Source organism: Beta vulgaris, chromosome 5 (genome assembly GCF_026745355.1).
Source record: "Beta vulgaris subsp. vulgaris cultivar EL10 chromosome 5, EL10.2, whole genome shotgun sequence".
NCBI lineage: Eukaryota > Viridiplantae > Streptophyta > Magnoliopsida > Caryophyllales > Amaranthaceae > Beta > Beta vulgaris.
The window spans coordinates 7,537,782-7,555,035 of record NC_079206.1 but is presented as its reverse complement, the minus strand read 5'-3'; the positions used below and the strand labels follow the sequence as shown (position 1 = coordinate 7,555,035).

At 35.6% G+C, this 17,254-nt stretch overlaps 1 protein-coding gene across 8 annotated transcripts; it reads left to right on the top strand.

Annotated features, from left to right (window-relative positions):
- Positions 1 to 1,763: 1,763 nt before the first annotated feature.
- On the top strand, positions 1,764 to 16,608 carry LOC104892503 (uncharacterized). 8 transcript variants are annotated; one of them, XM_010678457.4, is made up of 24 exons: positions 1,766 to 1,959; positions 2,523 to 2,650; positions 3,359 to 3,443; positions 5,560 to 5,613; positions 8,334 to 8,425; positions 8,555 to 8,658; positions 9,081 to 9,156; positions 9,768 to 10,224; positions 11,183 to 11,521; positions 11,605 to 11,802; positions 11,906 to 12,004; positions 12,092 to 12,164; positions 12,258 to 12,385; positions 12,546 to 12,822; positions 12,913 to 13,133; positions 13,214 to 13,338; positions 13,507 to 13,621; positions 13,760 to 13,815; positions 13,913 to 14,003; positions 14,093 to 14,276; positions 14,367 to 14,429; positions 14,532 to 14,647; positions 14,814 to 14,876; positions 16,047 to 16,608. In XM_010678457.4, the coding sequence occupies exons 1-24, from the start codon at positions 1,903 to 1,905 to the stop codon at positions 16,158 to 16,160; spliced, it is 3,315 nt and encodes a 1,104-aa protein (XP_010676759.1). In that variant the 5' UTR covers positions 1,766 to 1,902; the 3' UTR covers positions 16,161 to 16,608. The 8 variants fall into 8 exon arrangements, 7 of the variants coding, with proteins under 7 accessions (XP_010676759.1, XP_010676758.1, XP_057250920.1 ...); XM_010678456.4 differs by having other exon boundaries at positions 2,520 to 2,650; XM_057394937.1 differs by having other exon boundaries at positions 2,520 to 2,650; positions 12,546 to 12,826; positions 12,920 to 13,133.
- Positions 16,609 to 17,254: the final 646 nt, after the last annotated feature.

Here is a 17,254-nt window from a genome sequence, read left to right as displayed (position 1 = left end):
ATGTGAAAGGTTAGCTTGTTCCCAGATTACTTGAAGGTTGGCTTGTTTTGAGCAGGTCGGACAAAGGTGGGATTATTTTTCAATTAGGCAGTGAATTATCTCAAGGCGAGTTTTAAGCTTGTTAAAATGGCCTCGAACTTTGTCTACACAAGGTATGTACATACCTATGTGTTAGTTGGATTAGTATCATGTCCTAAGAATGAGACTTATGTAGTATTATGTATAGGAAACTACTTTTTTTTTTTTTTGAGGGGAGTATAGGAAACTACTTTTAGTTCATATATAATTATATTTAATTGGATGTGCATGTTTTATACCATTGTGTGAAACATGTTGATTATGATAATTATATTATGTTTGTATGGATGATTGATGCAAGCATATGAAATTTTAGAGTTTTATTTTGTTAACTCACACGAGGGATTAATATTTATCTTGGTATGAGATCATGATTGAATCATGTTGTTCCCTTTGGATTATTTAATTACTTTATGAGGACCGATGACCTTATTTGATAAGTTGGTTATTCACCTATGAAAGGTTGGTTGGATGTTGACTAGGATCAACAAATAAATAAAGGTTATGTATTTAATATTAGAATTAAACTTGGGTCAATATTAAGTTGATTATCACCTTATGTAATCATAACATAAAAATGGAAGTTTGTGTATTTTTGATGCTTATATTAATTGTCCTACTTGTGAGTCATAACAAGTGAATAAATTATTAAACATTTAAAGTGAAACGTGAATAGCAATAACTTTAAACTTGTGCACGTTTGAAGTGTTGGACTAGTATGAGTTGGGAAACATGGTGGTAGCCCGTGACTTTTCTTGGGACCAGATTGATCATCATGTCATATTTTTATTTTAAAGGTTCCTCGATATCGCATGTCAGGGGAGTTCGGAGTCGCGCCCATACTTCGTCTTCTAAATTGAAGACTGGTTTGGTTTGGACAGCTCTTTCCATTGACTATTCCATCTAAATTAATTAACTTATTAGTTGTGGAGTTTAGTTTAGTAAAAATAGCTATGCTATGTTATTATATTATTATTTATTCCTGGCTAATGTTTATTAGTGCCATGTTAGGTTGTATATTTATTTATTATGTAGTACTCAGCTTTGCTGATTACATATTTTGTGTGTATATGCTTTATTGATCCTGTGATGACCCAATTGGTTAGGAATCTATCGGGATCAATAGAGTATCTTCATTTACAGGTTTGAAGATGATGCATCATGGGTTCGGGAAGTTGGAGAGCTTGTGTTGACTTTATATTTTACATGTGACTTTATTCTTGTGGTTAATTATGATTTTATGTTGGTTTCACTTTTGGAGTTGACTTTTAAAAACTATTTTCTAAGTAGGTAAATTAGAATCCCTAGTAAATAGGGGGAAAAAGTTTGGGATCTATCTTGTAAAGAATGAGACTCGACCTCGAACATACCTTATATTTTGAAATGGATGGAGTAGTTAGTACTAATAATTAAGAATATGAATACCAACCAAAAAATCACGATCCTTTTACATACTGAAAGAAGGGGAAAGGAGATTTGAATCCGTGACCTATCATACCCAACACCTCAATCTTAACTACCAGGCCAAAACATCCTTGATACATACTCAACAATTAGTTATTGAAAATAATGCCCGACAAACAAGTCCAATACCACCAAGCCATCACATACTAGTTACTAACTCTCGTCCAATTTTGAGCCGGCACACAGCACATACCTCCTCGTACCAGTACTAACATATGTATTAAACAAACTCAAAAGATGCTGAGCCCAAATAAAAAATACTACTAGTAAAATACTCCATCTTTTTGACTATCTAATTCATCACTGAATGAAAATCGAAAGAAACGAAATTATTCAATTACTTTGATCTTCTACAATTCAATGTTCGCTAAACGTTTGTTACAGAAAGCCACTAATCATCTTCATCATCATCATCAGGTATGCTCCATTTTTTTTTTCGAATTTCTTTGATTTTCAGTTCTTCTTTCATCGTAATCCCTGCTATTTGTTGATTCATCAGAAAGAAATGAATTGATTTTCTCGTCTAATGCTTCTGAAATGGGAGAAATGACTTTTAAACTTGCTTTTTTTTCCAAAAAAATTATCTGGGTATCTGCTTTGTTGACTTGTTGAGGTTTTCCAAGATTATAAGATTACTATATACTATAGTTGTTAGGGGGAAATAATTTACTCCCATTTACTTGCACTTGTTTTCTGTAATTTTTTTTTTGATGCAATAATGTGTATTTAGATTATAGTTATCAAATGGAGTTCTAAAAACCTGAAGAAAGACCTTATTTTCAGTTGATTTTTTTTCATTGTGTGCTTTTTATTGGTGGGTTTGGTGGTCAAAATGAAATGAGCATATATGTGAGTGTGAGGCAAGACAACATCATCTAAATCTTTTGAGACATTGCTGAAAATGAGATTCTATTTTTATGGAGAATGGTTATGTAAGTATGGTATATTGTTGGTAAGAGTTCTTGTTAATTATGCAGCAGGATGCACGACATGGAGATCTTAAGAAAACGGACTTGGATCCACATATTCAGATTCACTTTGGCGTTCCTAATACCGCATCTATTCTTGCTATCGATCCGATTCAACAGTTGTTGGCCATTGGAACGCTGTGAGTTTTTGACATTTACCATTATATGTTATACTATTATGTAGGCATTTGTAATGTGAAGAGCTCTTTTGGATATTGTGTGAAGTTTAAGTTTGGATATCATTTAACTGTGAAAATGAAAGTTATATGTATTAGTTATGTTAACTAATTTGTCGCTTTTAGTATTGAATCACTATACCCCTTTTGCTATTGTAGTTTCATGAGAAGCCATGCAACTAATTTAGGAGAATTTGCATAATTTTTTTTTAAAGAGGACACTAATTTTAAACAAAGATTAAAGTCACTTGAGAAGGTCAAATGTGGATGGATGGAGTATTATTCAGTGTCAGGGAAGGTAAGCTGATGCTCCCAACTAAATTACTTAGGAGTGTCTTTTCTTCTATGATGTATATTGTGATAGAAAAAGCTGAATTAAGTAACAAATTACTAGAAAATTAATTATCTAGATAATCACCAATATATGAGAAGACATTACTTAAGACTCCTCTCCTCATAAGAGGGCATCAACAAGGAAGCCAATGAAAAATCATGATTGTGAACAAGATTATGGATCATATTTTTTGCGTTTTATCCTTTTAAAATAAATGTTCCCGTTTGCGTCGCTTAGTCTTATGAGTGGACGAAGTTCTAAGTGTGTGTTGGGGGCTTCTCCCGTATTTTTGCAATTTATGAATACCACTCGGGTGGTTTGTTCTCTGGTTTATGCAGTGATGGTAGGATAAAAGTGATCGGAGGATATAATATTGAAGCCCTTCTGATATCTCCGAAACAAATGCCTTACAAAAATTTGGAGGTATGTTAATTGAGACTTCATTTATGTAACTTTAATATTTTTATATAAAGAATAATTCATTCCTCTATCTATCAGCTCATTACCCAAATAAAAAGAGACTGATTGCCCAAGGTGTTAGTATAAATATGATATTAAAAGGTGCAGCCAATGAAAAGATTGTCAAGCTATACAAATAAGGAAAAATAATTTATGCTTAACTTCATTCTTCCTAAGTGTACTTTCTTGTTCCCTAAGCCCTCTAGATAGGCTTGTTGGTTACTTTGTGCATGTTGGCCCTTAGACGTAACCCGGTGCTAGTTTAGATGCATTATCATGTTATCTTTGTTTCTGTGTTTGGTGGGAAAAACAACTATTTATCATTTAAGCCTTTCTTTAGGTATTGACTATTGATGAATACTATCAATTTTTTTACATCTTGCTTTAATTTGATTAGCCATTGTTTTGCTAATCTTAAACTTGGTATTGTGCTTACGTAAAAGCATTTCAACCCCTCAAAGCCTTGTTCCATCATCTCGGACCCGACGCCTGACTTTCACTCTTGTCGCTAATAGATGAGAGTGTCCCATCTTCTCCAACATAAGTCTTGCCTGTGTACGCTACGTGCACACACACCCCATTTTGCAGTAGGCATGCGCTCTTGCCGCCACAAGGACTTAGAGTGCACCAGACCTCCGAGTGTCAAAACACTCAGACCGTGACATCAAGGATATTTTGTACTCTCAACGCTAAGCACACGAAAAGGCAAAAGAATTTATATGCATCAAGACATGGACTTGGGAGTTATATACTTTCCATGATAAAATATGATGTCACAAATACTTTTATACTTGGGACTAATGGGCTCCAAGCCCCCTGCGGTGAGACATTGCCTGTTGAGTGTCAGAGATCGAGGTTGGCACAACTTTTAGAGCATTAGAGCTGAGAATAGGGATGTTTGACTGAACATACCTATGCAAGATCTGGCACGAAACCATCGGATTTATCTGGGATGTAATGCTTGAGCTCTTAATAGTAATTTTTGAGGACACCTTAAACAAAATGGTGTTTAAGGGTTGAGTGATCTGGAAGCCTATAGGTCGTACAGGGGATGAGCCATGAGACAGGAAGAGGTGGAAGATAAAGGTACTCTGCTCATGGGGTTCACCAGTGATCAGCTATAAAGTTTGAGTATGGTGTTGTTTTGATAGACTCTCTGGGTTGTGCAAATTATACAGGGGGTTTATGCTAGTTTAGGTGCCATATTGCAATGTGACGAGATGATCAAGGTGGGAAATCCATCGGGTTTCTTATGGACCTTAAGAAGTTTTATCTGCAATTGTGGAGAAAAGTTTTGGGAATTTGAATTTATAATTCCTCACCCTTGTCCTCGAGCTATTGTATTTCCTTCTTGTGTATGCAAGTAGCCTGGAAGCTGCCTTTACAAAGTTATCTTTCTGCTGACATATTGAGACTTAAAACTGTGATACAGAATTAAAACATTAAGTTATGATCACTGTTCGTGCGATTGTTATATCATGAACCCGGGACCATGATGAATGAATATACACTCGAAAATTTTGTGAACATATGTTTCCATGTTCTTTTCGTCTTACCTCCATGTTTTTTTTAGAATATACAGGTATATTACGCAGAACAAATAGGTAAATGTATTGATAATAGTAAATTTCTTTACATTTGCATGTTCATATTATGATACTTCTATGTTCCTTGGAACATAACTGCACATATAGGTCAAGTTTAACATAATAATTTGATCTGCATGCCCTGTTCATTTGGAACATACAAGTAAACTTGTTGACATAGAATAAATTTGTTTTGAGCATAGTAGGATTGATGAACGTTATGGGGAAGATCACGAATAAACATGTCCATGTTCAACAGTTCAAGTGTTAAAAGTTCTGCCCGATGTTCAAAATCTATTCCTTGGTAATGTATATTCAAAAGTATATACCTGTATGCTCCAATACTCCAATTAGCAATTAGTGTTCAAAATTATTGATATGTTCAAAAGTCCCCGGGGCCCGGACCATGATATTAGTTGCACACTTGCACTCTTTGTGGGAGTTCTGTATATTGGTTGAAGAATCTCATCCTTTCCTTTTTCTCTTTTTGACAGTTCATGCAAAACCAAGGTTATTTGGTTGGGGTCTTCAATGATAATGAGATTCAGGTGAGTTTTCATCATCTCTTCATGTTACTTGTAATAATTTACTATTGTCAAATGTCAAGACCTTTCGAGATCTTGACGGGGAAATTAGGACTATGGAGGCCTCTTATAGTCTGCACTACTTAAGTGAGATGACTGCTCAATTTTTTCAGTCAACTTTGAGTTTGATAACAGAGCTTGTTTTAAATTAAATACAAGGAAGTGTGATAGACGAATATTAGGTGGGTTGTCGACACATCCTTATCAGTTATCAGTGACATGCTGAATCATAGTCACTTGGAAAGAAAATTAGGGTGTGATAAAGCAATATAGCATGAGATAAGTTGTAGGTCAACTGTTGGGTGACTTGGGTCCTTTCTTTTTCTTGGTGCTGATCACTCACCACAGTATGTTTTGCCTTGAATGCGTGTTATTGGGTTGAATTCTTTTTTTTTAAAAAAATCCAAGTTTATGTGAATTACTGAAAGCATATACATTTGTGATTTAGGCTTATGTATTGCTTTGTTGCGCATAGCATCTATTATATGCCGTTCTGTTATGCTTTTAGCTTTAATTCCAATGCTTAGAGCATCTACAATGGGTGGGTGGGTTTTTGTTGGTCTTTGTAGTTTTTCCATTCTCTCTCCTGTCCTCCTTCTTACACCTCACATCCCACTAACTTCCCACCAACTCATTTTTTTTTTCTCACAATGGCTAGACTAGTTCTACTTGGCTTTTCTAATTCTCTCTCTTACTTTTGGTATGCTCCATCATATACTCTCTTTCCTATTGAAATTGTTCTTATTCTTATATAGAGTAGATAATTTTTATTCATGTTTTAATTAGTGATATATTAATTAATTTATATACATTTTGAATAATTTTAGGTAGGAAAAACTTATTAGAAAGAAAAGTAGGTTGTGAAAATATGATAAAATATATCAAATTTAGGCTCAATTTATAGATAATTTTTTTTTTTATAGTTGTAATGTAATTTTTTTTAAAAAATTATAAGCTGATTTTATTTACTTTAAAACAAAAAAAAATCTTGTAAAAAAAAACAGCAACAATAAAGCAATATTGATACATATGGCAACACCCCATTTGTTGTTATGCACACCATCCAAGGCATGGTTGGTCTAGAATTCCAAACCAACCAACTCCAAGGGCCAATTGCTCCAATGGTAAAGCTAAGTAAAGCTAGCTTTACTTTTTGCTAGACCAACCAAAACCAACCCCATTGCTCATGCTCTTAGGTTGAGTTTGATCGTTTTCATTAGCCCTCGATACAAGTTATACAAGGGACACATAATGAAGGCTGTGTTCTATGAGGCTATCAACCCAACATACTCTGTTCTAACGAAGTTGTTCTATGTAGGCTAAATTTGACGCAAGCTTCTATTCTTACTCTACACGAATGTGTTATATCATGGATTTCCCTTACCATTAACCTCATTAACCTCTGGAACACACCCAGTTATTTTGTGTGCTAGTGTGCACTGCTCTGCTTATCTGTGTTTATCAAGACCTGCAGATTGATTTCTTCAAAAATCACAAAAGATTAGAAATTGATGGTGAGATTGAACAAATTTTGCCTACAAATTGTAAGTTTGTGATACACAGAAGAGAGTTCAACTTTGATTTCTTGTGACAAACAAGGTTTGTGCTGCACATCGAAGAATGGAATGGTGTATTTTAAAGATTTATACAGTTAGCATCGAAAGCTTGGACATGAGCATCAACTGTCTCCCACTCTTCCTTGATTTTGTACATAAGATCATCCATGATTTACAAAATGAGGATTTCTGTATATTGTCTATAGACTTTTTTGAATGTTGTATGTTTCATAGGGCCATTGTAATTAAATTTTGGTTGTTGGCTTCTTGTCAGTTTTAAATTTACTCCCCTTTGGTTCCCCTTTTGATAAAATTCTTCATTCATGTATCTTAAGGGGCGAGGGGCGGGGGGGGGGGGGATTACAAGATTCGTGATGTTTGTTAAAGAAAATGTTTGATGAATATATAAGCACCAAAGAGGCTGGTGTTAGACTGGTTTTTTATTTTGACAATGCTACCGCTGTCCTACAACTTTTGTAAGGTGCTCTAGATCTCAACTGCAAACCACAATTTTTTTTCAATAAAAATCTAGAATCAGCATATTATCTTCTCAGATTATGTTGGTTGTATAAACAATTATGTTAATCATTAATTGTCGGGTGGCATTATGTTGGTAATGAACTGTCTAACTTTGACTGATGTCATAGGAAATTAATTGTCACAGCCTCACAGGCCACTAGTAGATTTTGTTGAGGACAAAGAAGCATGCATATCTTCCATACTTTAAACTAAATAAAGCAGTTTTGAAGAGACACGTTTTAGTAAATAGATGTACATACTTGAACTTGAAAAAATTAGATGGTGTTTTTCCTTCTAGTGGATGTTTCGAGTAGGATCTAGTTCTGGAGCCGTGGTTGTTGCGGTGATTGTATACCAGAATGGCATATGATATTCTGGGGTCCGTCGTTTTTGCGGTGATTGTATACCAGAAATGCATATGATGTTTTGTGAGTTACTGAGTTGAGGAAACTCAACTTTATTAAGTGATTAGGCCTCTGACATGAATGTACTTCTTTCTGGTTTAGTTTGAGGAGTTAGTTTCTGCATTCTTCATGCTATACGTGTATACGTGCGTATAATATATGTAATATACTGTATATAAACCAGTATTGGTGCCTTCCTTTTCAGGTCTGGAATCTGGAGAGCAGGTGTATAACATGTAGCTTGCAATGGGAGTCTAATATAACGGCCTTTTCTGTAATTTCAGGTTCCGCTTTCATGTATAGCACAAACACTAACCTATAAGAACATATCTTAAATATAATTTTTAGGCTTCCATATGCTGATCTTGGAGCTTGGAAGCATAGGATACAAATATTTCATGTAATTTGTCAGGATTCACATTGTAGGTTTGTTGGAGATGAGCATGGTATCGTGTCTGCATTGAAATATGGTGCCGAAGATAAAACTCTTGTACAAATGCCATATCATATATCTCCTGATTATATCCTTGGTAATATTTCAGTCTCATCCTTTCTATTTTTATTTTGCGTCTTAAGTAACAAGGATTGTCTTGTTAGGACATATATAGAGGTTAAGCCGTGGCGTAGATTACGCTCATATGTTTCTTTACAGTTTACATTGTGTTTTAGTTAGTGTGCTGAATATTACTAGGTTGTTTTGGTCTATTCATGTTGGAAGTACAATGTACAAGATTTCAGTTTTATACAAAGTTTATTAGAGTCTATTCATGGTGGAAGTACAATATACAAATGATTTTCGTTTAATCAATCTAATGATGGATCTGAAGTACAAAATCCTAGTCAATCAACTAAGCTAGAATATGCAGAAGCTAGTCTTGAGATGTTTTGCGCTGCATTTCTTAAATTTTCATGCATCTGGAATTAACAATGTAGTAATATTGCCGCTTTACAGAAAAGACAGGCATCTCATTATCTAATGATCAACCTGTTGTTGGAGTTCTTCCTCAACCTTCTTTTTTTGGAAACAGGCAAGTCATTTTCTTAGCAACCCTTAACTTATCAGAAAAGAAGAAAATCTATATGGTGGCACTATGTTTTGTATTTTTTCCAATGGGGACGCAATTAGTTTAATTACTTTGATTACATCCAAAGGTTCTTTTATTTTTTATTTTTTTATAAACAGTGATTTACTTTAAAATTTTAAACTATTTCATTGAGAATTTTTGCTTTTGAAATTAAGCAAAGCTAACAATCTTTGTCTTATTCCTTGTACCTAAAGCTCTTTAAAACCTTAAGAAGGCCACTAAAAAGATAATCATGAAATATTCTGCTAGCAAATTATTAAACTTATAGAACATAAAAAGAGAGATGGCTTACTTGGGAGCCATTCGGTGGTGGTATTATGGTAGTTGGGAAAACGTTAAAGGTATTTTAGTAGTTTATTTATTGAAAATAACCATTTTCGATAAGAATATAAATGAAAGGTCATATATATAAGAGAAAAAGTCTGAGCTAGAATTTCTGTGCCTTTGCAGTTCGCATGGTACCACGAGAACACTTAAACTTTATGCACTATGTTTCAACAGGACATGATTTCGTAAGGCACTTGATGATTCCTTTTACTGTGATGTTCTTGCAGATTACTGATTGCCTATCAGTATGGATTATTTGTTCTATGGGATGTTCTGGAATCTGAGGTTATAGTCATCAAAGGTGACAAGGATTTGGTTATAAAGGATCACTTATCTGAATCTCCAGATAAATTAGCTGCTGATCCACTTGAAGATGCACATGAACAAATGAACGAGAAAGAAATAAGTGCTCTCTGTTGGGCATCTTCAGCTGGCTCGATGCTTGCTGTAGGATATATTGATGGAGACATATTGTTATGGAACATACCAAGAGGTGCTTTCTCTAAATCTAAAAATGCTGGTGTACCATGTAATGATGTTGTGAAGCTTCAGTTATCTTCAGCTGAAAAAAGACTTCCTGTCATTTATCTATGCTGGGGTGAAAGCACTACATCTCAAAGCAGTTGCGGTGGTCAACTTTTCATTTATGGGGGATGTGAAATAGGGTCTGAAGAAGTTTTAACGGTTGGTTATTCAAACTATTATTTTTCCACTTTTGGTGATCTTCCTTGTTTATATGGTGATATTTTTGACCATTTGTTGAAGCTTTTTGTTGTAGAATCTGCATTTCTTAGCAGATGTTGTAATGATCTATAAGCCTATAACTACTCATTAGCCATTCTCTGTTTTCTTGTTTGGACTTTGGATAGTCCCACAGGATAGTGAATACTCCTTGGGATAGATTATCTACTTTCATTTCATTGAGGATTGCTCATTTCTTTTATACTGCAATGGTTATATGATGCTGATACAAAATAGCTTCTACTGTAGATGTATTGGGCATCATTGTTGGATAAATTTGTAGAAGTATTGGTCTATTGACTTTCTGAGGTTGCATGTATGTCTAGGAGTCTTAGTGTGTGTGCGTGCATGTCTGCATGCGTATGTATTTTTGTGTTTGTGGGTGGGAGCGGGGGCGCGGGCGGGGGTGGGAGCGTGTGCATATTAGGGTGTGCGTGTGTATGTCTATATATTTTCAGGAAAAAGGATTATGATGTAATATGTCAAAAAAGGATTGTGTTTTCACTAAAATGGATTATAATTTCACTATTCTCATGCTCTCGTATAAGAAGTGTTCTCATGTGAACTTTATTCTATATGGATTCCCATGAGAACTATCTTTATATGAGAACATGAGAAAACTTTGTTACAATCCTTTCTAACCAATATGTAATCCAGTTTGGCTACATTATAACCTTTTTTTTTTCCCTGTGATTTTCGAAAAGGATTGTATATATGGGAAAAAGGATTATCATATAATATCTTAAAAATGGATTAGTTTTCACTAAAAATGGATTAGAATATCACTGTTCTCATATGAGAAGTATTCTCATGTGAACTTAATCTATATATATATACCTCTTCTTGGCATAAGCCATCTGCTTGAGTCTTCTCATTCTTGTACAGTTCTGGATTGTAACAGGTAGTGAGTCTTCAATGGTCTTCTGGCTTGGAGATGCTGAAAAGTGTGCGTCGTGTAGACTTCTCACTCATTGGTGCCTTTGCGGATATGGTTTCATTATCATCCCTAGGGACAGAAGAAAAAGGCCACTTTGATGGCCTTTTTGTATTGACTGTACCTGGCAAGTTACAGTTTTATTGTACAGAGAGTTTGTCTGCTTTACTTTCTCAGCCAGAGAGGAAATCATCTGTATCTGGTATTGAATCTCCTGTGGTAATACCCACTTCTGATCCTCAAATGACAGCTGCATTGTTGAGCTTGCAACCTTCAAATGGGAATTTGTCAATGTGGCTTTCAGAGGTACTACACAGCCCAGCATATGATCATCAGGAGAGTCTCTCAGATTCTTTACTCAAGCATTCTTTTTGTGCTTTCAATTGTAGATGGCTTCAGTTTGTTCCGGACAGAATCTAGCTGTAGGGAGAAAGTGGCCATTGAGTGGGGGTGTACGAAGTGAAATAACCTCTCCTGAAGAGAAGTCGCAGGAACTCATTTACATAGTTGGCTACCATGATGGATCTGTCCGAATTTGGGATTCCTCTAATCCAATCTTTCCACTTGTTTCCACTATAGAAGGTCAGGTTAGTGTTCCATCAAATTCGAAGTGTTTATCAGCTTTTTTGTGATCATGGACCTTGTATTTTATTGATGTTATTTTACTTAAAGCTTTTGTTGATTATGCAGGTTCATGGAATAGCTAATGTCAGTTCAAATGTCTCTGTAACCAAGTTAGACTTTTGCGCCTCAATGATGTATTTGGCTGTTGGCACTCACTGTGGTGAGGTAAGAATGGCTTTTCATGTCGTGAATAGGAGCAACAATTTAGCAGCATCTATGTTTGATTTTGACCTTACACTCATGTTGTTTTAGGTACGTGTCTACACTCTAAATAATGATGCTGGGGGAACAAAGCTTCACTGGGTTAAACATTCTGAACATATAGGTATATGTCTTGAAAGCAATGCTTTTTATGTATCTTCTTTCAAATACCAATATAGGTGTCAAACATAGCTGATAGGTTATGTGTTATTTGCAGTGTATGATGTACCATTACAGGAGGGTCCTAAATGCAGAGCTGTTTTTACCTTGCTGAATCATCCAGTGCAGTCACTTCAATTTTCTGCTTCTGGAGCCAGGCTTGCTGTGGGGTTTGAAAGCGGTCATGTTAGTACCTTCTTTTTATGTAATTCTATTATCAAGACAAATAGTGATTAATTAATTGATGTTCCTTTATTATTTCTTCTCTTCCTCCGTCTTTTATCAAGAAAACTTTTGAGTTTGTTCCTGATCAAATTGACTGTTTTTCTTATGTCTTGTCTTTCAGGTAGCAGTTTTTGATATGATGTCTCTGTCAGTTTTGTTTTCAACAGACTCAGTGGCCAGCTCTAAATTTAGAGTCATCTCAGTAATTTTAAAAACATTTTTAGATGCTCATGGCTCTAGTAGAAACCCGAAGAATATAGAACAATCTGAAGAAGAGCTGTTGTTCACCCTAACCCAGGATGCGAAAGTCAATGTTATTGATAGTAAGACTGGCAGCCCTGTCAGCTCCCAGCCACTGCATTTGAAAGAGCATACAGCGATTAGCATGTATGTTATAGGCAAGTCAACAACATACATAAGAGTACTCATTCTAATGCCTTTTTTTTTTTGTTTGAGTCTAGTCATTTAAACTTGATTTTGCATTTTAGAAGGCAGTGCTTTCATGTCTGCTTCATCATCAGAACATCATGAGCAGTCAAACAAGGAAACCAAAAACCTAGATGAGCCTAAGCAAGATGTTTCTCCTAAGATAGGTGACTTAAAAGACGCAGAACATCTCCCCATGGATGGAGAAAAGTTGCTGGATTCATTAGTTTTGCTTTGTTGTGAGAGCACATTACGTTTATACCGTACCAAATCTGTAATGCAGGTAACGAATAGCGTTCTGCTCGTATTAACTCTTGCTGTGTATAATTTGCTACCTGGCTTACCTGTTATCATTGTATCTAGGGTGAAGATAAACCAATTTGCAAGGTGAAGCTTGCACAAACATGTTCTTGGACTTCCATTTTAAAGAAAGATGGCAAGGTTGTTGGACTTATCTTGGTTTACCAGTCTGGAGTCCTTGAAATCAGGTATAAACAGAAGAGTGCTACTTTGCAGACTTGCATGATACTGTTTGACTTCTGATGTTCCCTCAACAAAGTTCATTGCTAGCCTCTCCCATACCCTGGGTCCTCTGTATTGTTTCTTTTGTTACCCTTGAAATGCATGCTTAAAGGCCTGTCATATTGTTTCTGCAGATCATTTCCTGATTTGGAGCCTCTGGAAGAAAGCTCTCTGATTTCACTTCTGAGGTGGAATTCGAGACCGAACATGAAGCTGGCCAGTTCTACAGACCATGGGCAGATCTTTCTGGTACATGTTCCTGTGACGTAAAACTTGGAAAAAGGACTGCCTTCTAGTTTGAAAAAAATTGCAGTTTAACACTTCTAGTTAGTTAGTTTCTAACTGATGGTTCAATGGCTTGGATATCTGACCTTCTAATTGTTACAGACAAATGGGAGCGAGTCGGCGTTCATCTCCTTAGCTTCTTGTGAAATTGAGACAAGGTTCCTCCCCTCATAGTCGTCGATTGTATCTGGCTATATATCGAACTGAATCTTTCATTAGAAAAATGAGTTGATTGTACTTTGATGATTCTTCTAGGTTTCTGGAATTGTTGCCTTTACTTCATGATAAAGTTGTGGCTGCTGCAGCAGAAGCTGCTATTTCCATCTCTTCAAAACAAAAGAAGCAGGTGAGACTCATGACTTCCTGTTGGCTATCTATTGTCTCATATTGATACCTAAAGTTTCTCTATTTCTGTAGTAACTTTGTTTGTGATAGGTTCCTCCTGCAGGTATTTTTGGTGATATTGTCAAAGGCTTCAAAAAGGAAAAATCAAACAATGCAAACAACAATCCTCCTGCTTGTAACTCTAGCGAATTAGGGGAAATACTTTCGAGGCCCGTTGTTCCTGATTCATCTCTAACCACCGTAGAAGAGAAGGAAGAAGAAGAGCTTGACATAGGTGCTAGGCCCTCTCTCTACTAAAATTTTTGCATGCTTAATCTTCATTTCTTGAGTTTCTGTTGTTAATCTCCTTTTTGTTCCAAATCAGACGACATTGAAATTGATGAACCGGTTATGATGGCTTCAACTGTACTCCATCAGGGTAATCTTGGTGAGTTGCTTGTATAGATCAGCCAATTTGACCTCAATGAAGCATAGGCATGTCTGTAGTCTTGTAATGCTTCTTAATTATATCTTTGCATTGACATTTCAGCAAAAGGAAAAGCAACAAAAGGAGAGAGAGAGAGGTTATTTGAGGGTGTTACTGTTGATCCAAAGCCTAAAACCAGAACTCCTGAAGAAATAATGGCAAAGTATAGGGGAGCTGAGGTAACTCATTGGATTGTTTCACTTGTTCAAGCCCTTTGGATCTCTTTTTCTCCTGCTTGGGACCAATATGGGGGCCTACCCTGTTCTATGTAGTTAACTCATATTTAACCTTTTAATTACAAGCATCCTAATTTGTGCTATCTAAATGGGATATATTTTCTTTCAGTATGCATCTGCAGCTGCTGAACGTGCAAGAAACAAGCTTTTAGAACGCCAGGAGAAACTTGAGGTACAATTAAACAATTATTATTGTGTGCATCGGGTTCACAATAAATTTTGTGTGAGGCCAGTTCACTTTTAGCCCAAACAGGTTACATTTTAAGTCAAAGTGGGTCACATTTCAAGTCAAAAGGGTCATTTTTAAACAAGGATTATGCTATATGCAGCCCTTAGGGTTACATATAAGACATAAATACACTACTTAAAATGGAAATAAGTTGTGAATTTATGGAAATTTTTTGCATCAACCAATGTAATAAATGATCAATTAATGCAACTTATTTCCATTTTTAGCTTCTTATATACAGCCCTTAGGGCTGCATATAGCTTTTCCCTTAAACAAAAGGTAACTTCTTACCTTAAATGGGTCTCTTCTATATAAGTGAAAGTGACCCATTTAGGGCAAAAAGTTACCCCTGTTTGACCGCTAACTTCTTGCCTTAAAGGAGTCAGTTCTCTATATATAAATGACCCATTTAGGATAAAAAGTTTCCCCATCTCATAATTATTTATCGTGTACCCGTCTCATTCAAGAATTTGTGAAAATTAGACCAACTTTTGGTTAACAATTTATATGAATGGAGACGAGTAGACATAAGAGAGGAGCATCTAAGAGTTAAATTGCATAAAAAATATTGATCAACAACCTACATAAGACGAATTTTGGAAATCACCCATTTACTTGGCCCTAACCTGAACCTTCTCCACAGTCCACATTCATCTCTGATAAGTTATGCTTCTACCTCTAAGCATCAAGCATCTCACGCAAACCTTTATTAGAATATACTTCCATGTGTCTAGTCTCTCATCTAGTGTACAAAAGAGTTCCCATCTTGACATGTCGCCAACTTACTTAAAAGGCTCAGGTAGTTAATTGTCAATAGATGAGGTGGAAAAATTAGAGGGGAATGGGACACGATAAGGGACTTATGATCATAACCCCCCTGCACAAACTAGATACATCTTTTTGCACAACGATGATGTCCATTGCATATCCTTAGAAAAGTTAAGGAAAAAACAATTTAAAAGCTCAAGCAATCATTGTAAAAATTTCAGCCTGCAAACTGCAAAGTATATATCAATCAAATGTGCTGTTAGCCTGTTAGGTATCAGTTTCATACCACATCTTATGTAGAAATCTGTGCATACATGAATAATTTCTACCTATCCTTCCCATCAGAGTATCAACCAAAAAACAGAAGATCTACGATATGAAGCTGAAAATTTTGCATCAATGGCTGATGAGCTCTTGAAAACGATGGAACAACGTAAGAAAAAATGGTGGAAGATATGAAGCTGACATGCGAAGCTTACTCATTATTTTGCACCGTCGTGTCTCTAAGTCTTCTGATTACAAGAGGATACTTGGAAGGATGAAACCACCTGTTCCAACCATGCATCCAAATGTCCAAAAAAAGAGAGATATATGTTTGTACAGGTTTCTATTGAGTTAGGCTTGCTTCCAGAGAAGTATGCACAACTACACATATTGTATTTGTATATACGATGTCTACTTTGCAGACATGTATAATGCAATTTCTTATATTACAAGCTTGCATGTTGGACTTCACCTAACTTTGATATAAAGACCCATCAACTTTTTAGTTTTTGTTTTTGCTTTTGTATTTGTTTTTGAAGGGGTAATGAGCACCGCCTCATGTAACTTTCAGAGGCTCAGAGCGCATTCTGTGTGCAGCAAACAGTTAATAAAGAAGTTGTAAATGCATTAAGCATTTTCTACACATTTGTGAAGTTTCAGATCTCTGAGCTTTCAGAAGTGATTTTCTAACATGTCTTCACTTTTCAGCATTTCTATTTCCAAGTAAAAGCTTTCAAGCTAATATGACTCAAATAGAAATTCGTAGTCTGTACTACAAATGAACCTTTTGAGCATGTCCATCATGTGGTTCGGAAGACATGTAAATCGGAAGGTTGTGTTATTTTTACCTTAAAAATCAAATTTTCAGGTTTGATAAGTTCGTATAAAAATTCAAAATGTCAAATTCCAACAAGTTTTAATACCTTTGTAGAAAATGTTACAATGATATCAAATAAGTTTCAATGAGTATTAGATAAGGGTAAAATAAGAGAATACACCAAGTAACCTAATACTTAAGAAAAAAAATTAAAGCTAAGTTCTATCCTTTAACTCAACTTTTAAGCCTCTAGTCCACTTAATCTAAGTATACTTTGCATTAACTTGGTAATAGCAAAATGGCTAACATGTTGCAAGAATTTTTCTATCAAGTATGGCCCTGGTTTTTCACAGTGTTGCATTTGAAAGATTACAAGACTTCTTCCATCAAGATCTCAGCACCACGCCACCAACTATGGAGCTACCTCCGATTTCCATCTGTTTTCAAGTTTCTTCCTGCGTGTTCTCCTTAG

Bases quoted from the DNA above. Each gene is read 5' to 3' on its own strand.
- LOC104892503 (XM_010678456.4), top strand. From the start codon at position 1,903: ATGTTCGCTAAACGTTTGTTACAGAAAGCCACTAATCATCTTCATCAT. The intron at 11,522-11,604 runs GTACTACACAGC...TTTCAATTGTAG, and splicing joins TGTCAATGTGGCTTTCAGAG to ATGGCTTCAGTTTGTTCCGG. The intron at 14,648-14,813 runs GTAACTCATTGG...ATTTTCTTTCAG, and splicing joins CAAAGTATAGGGGAGCTGAG to TATGCATCTGCAGCTGCTGA.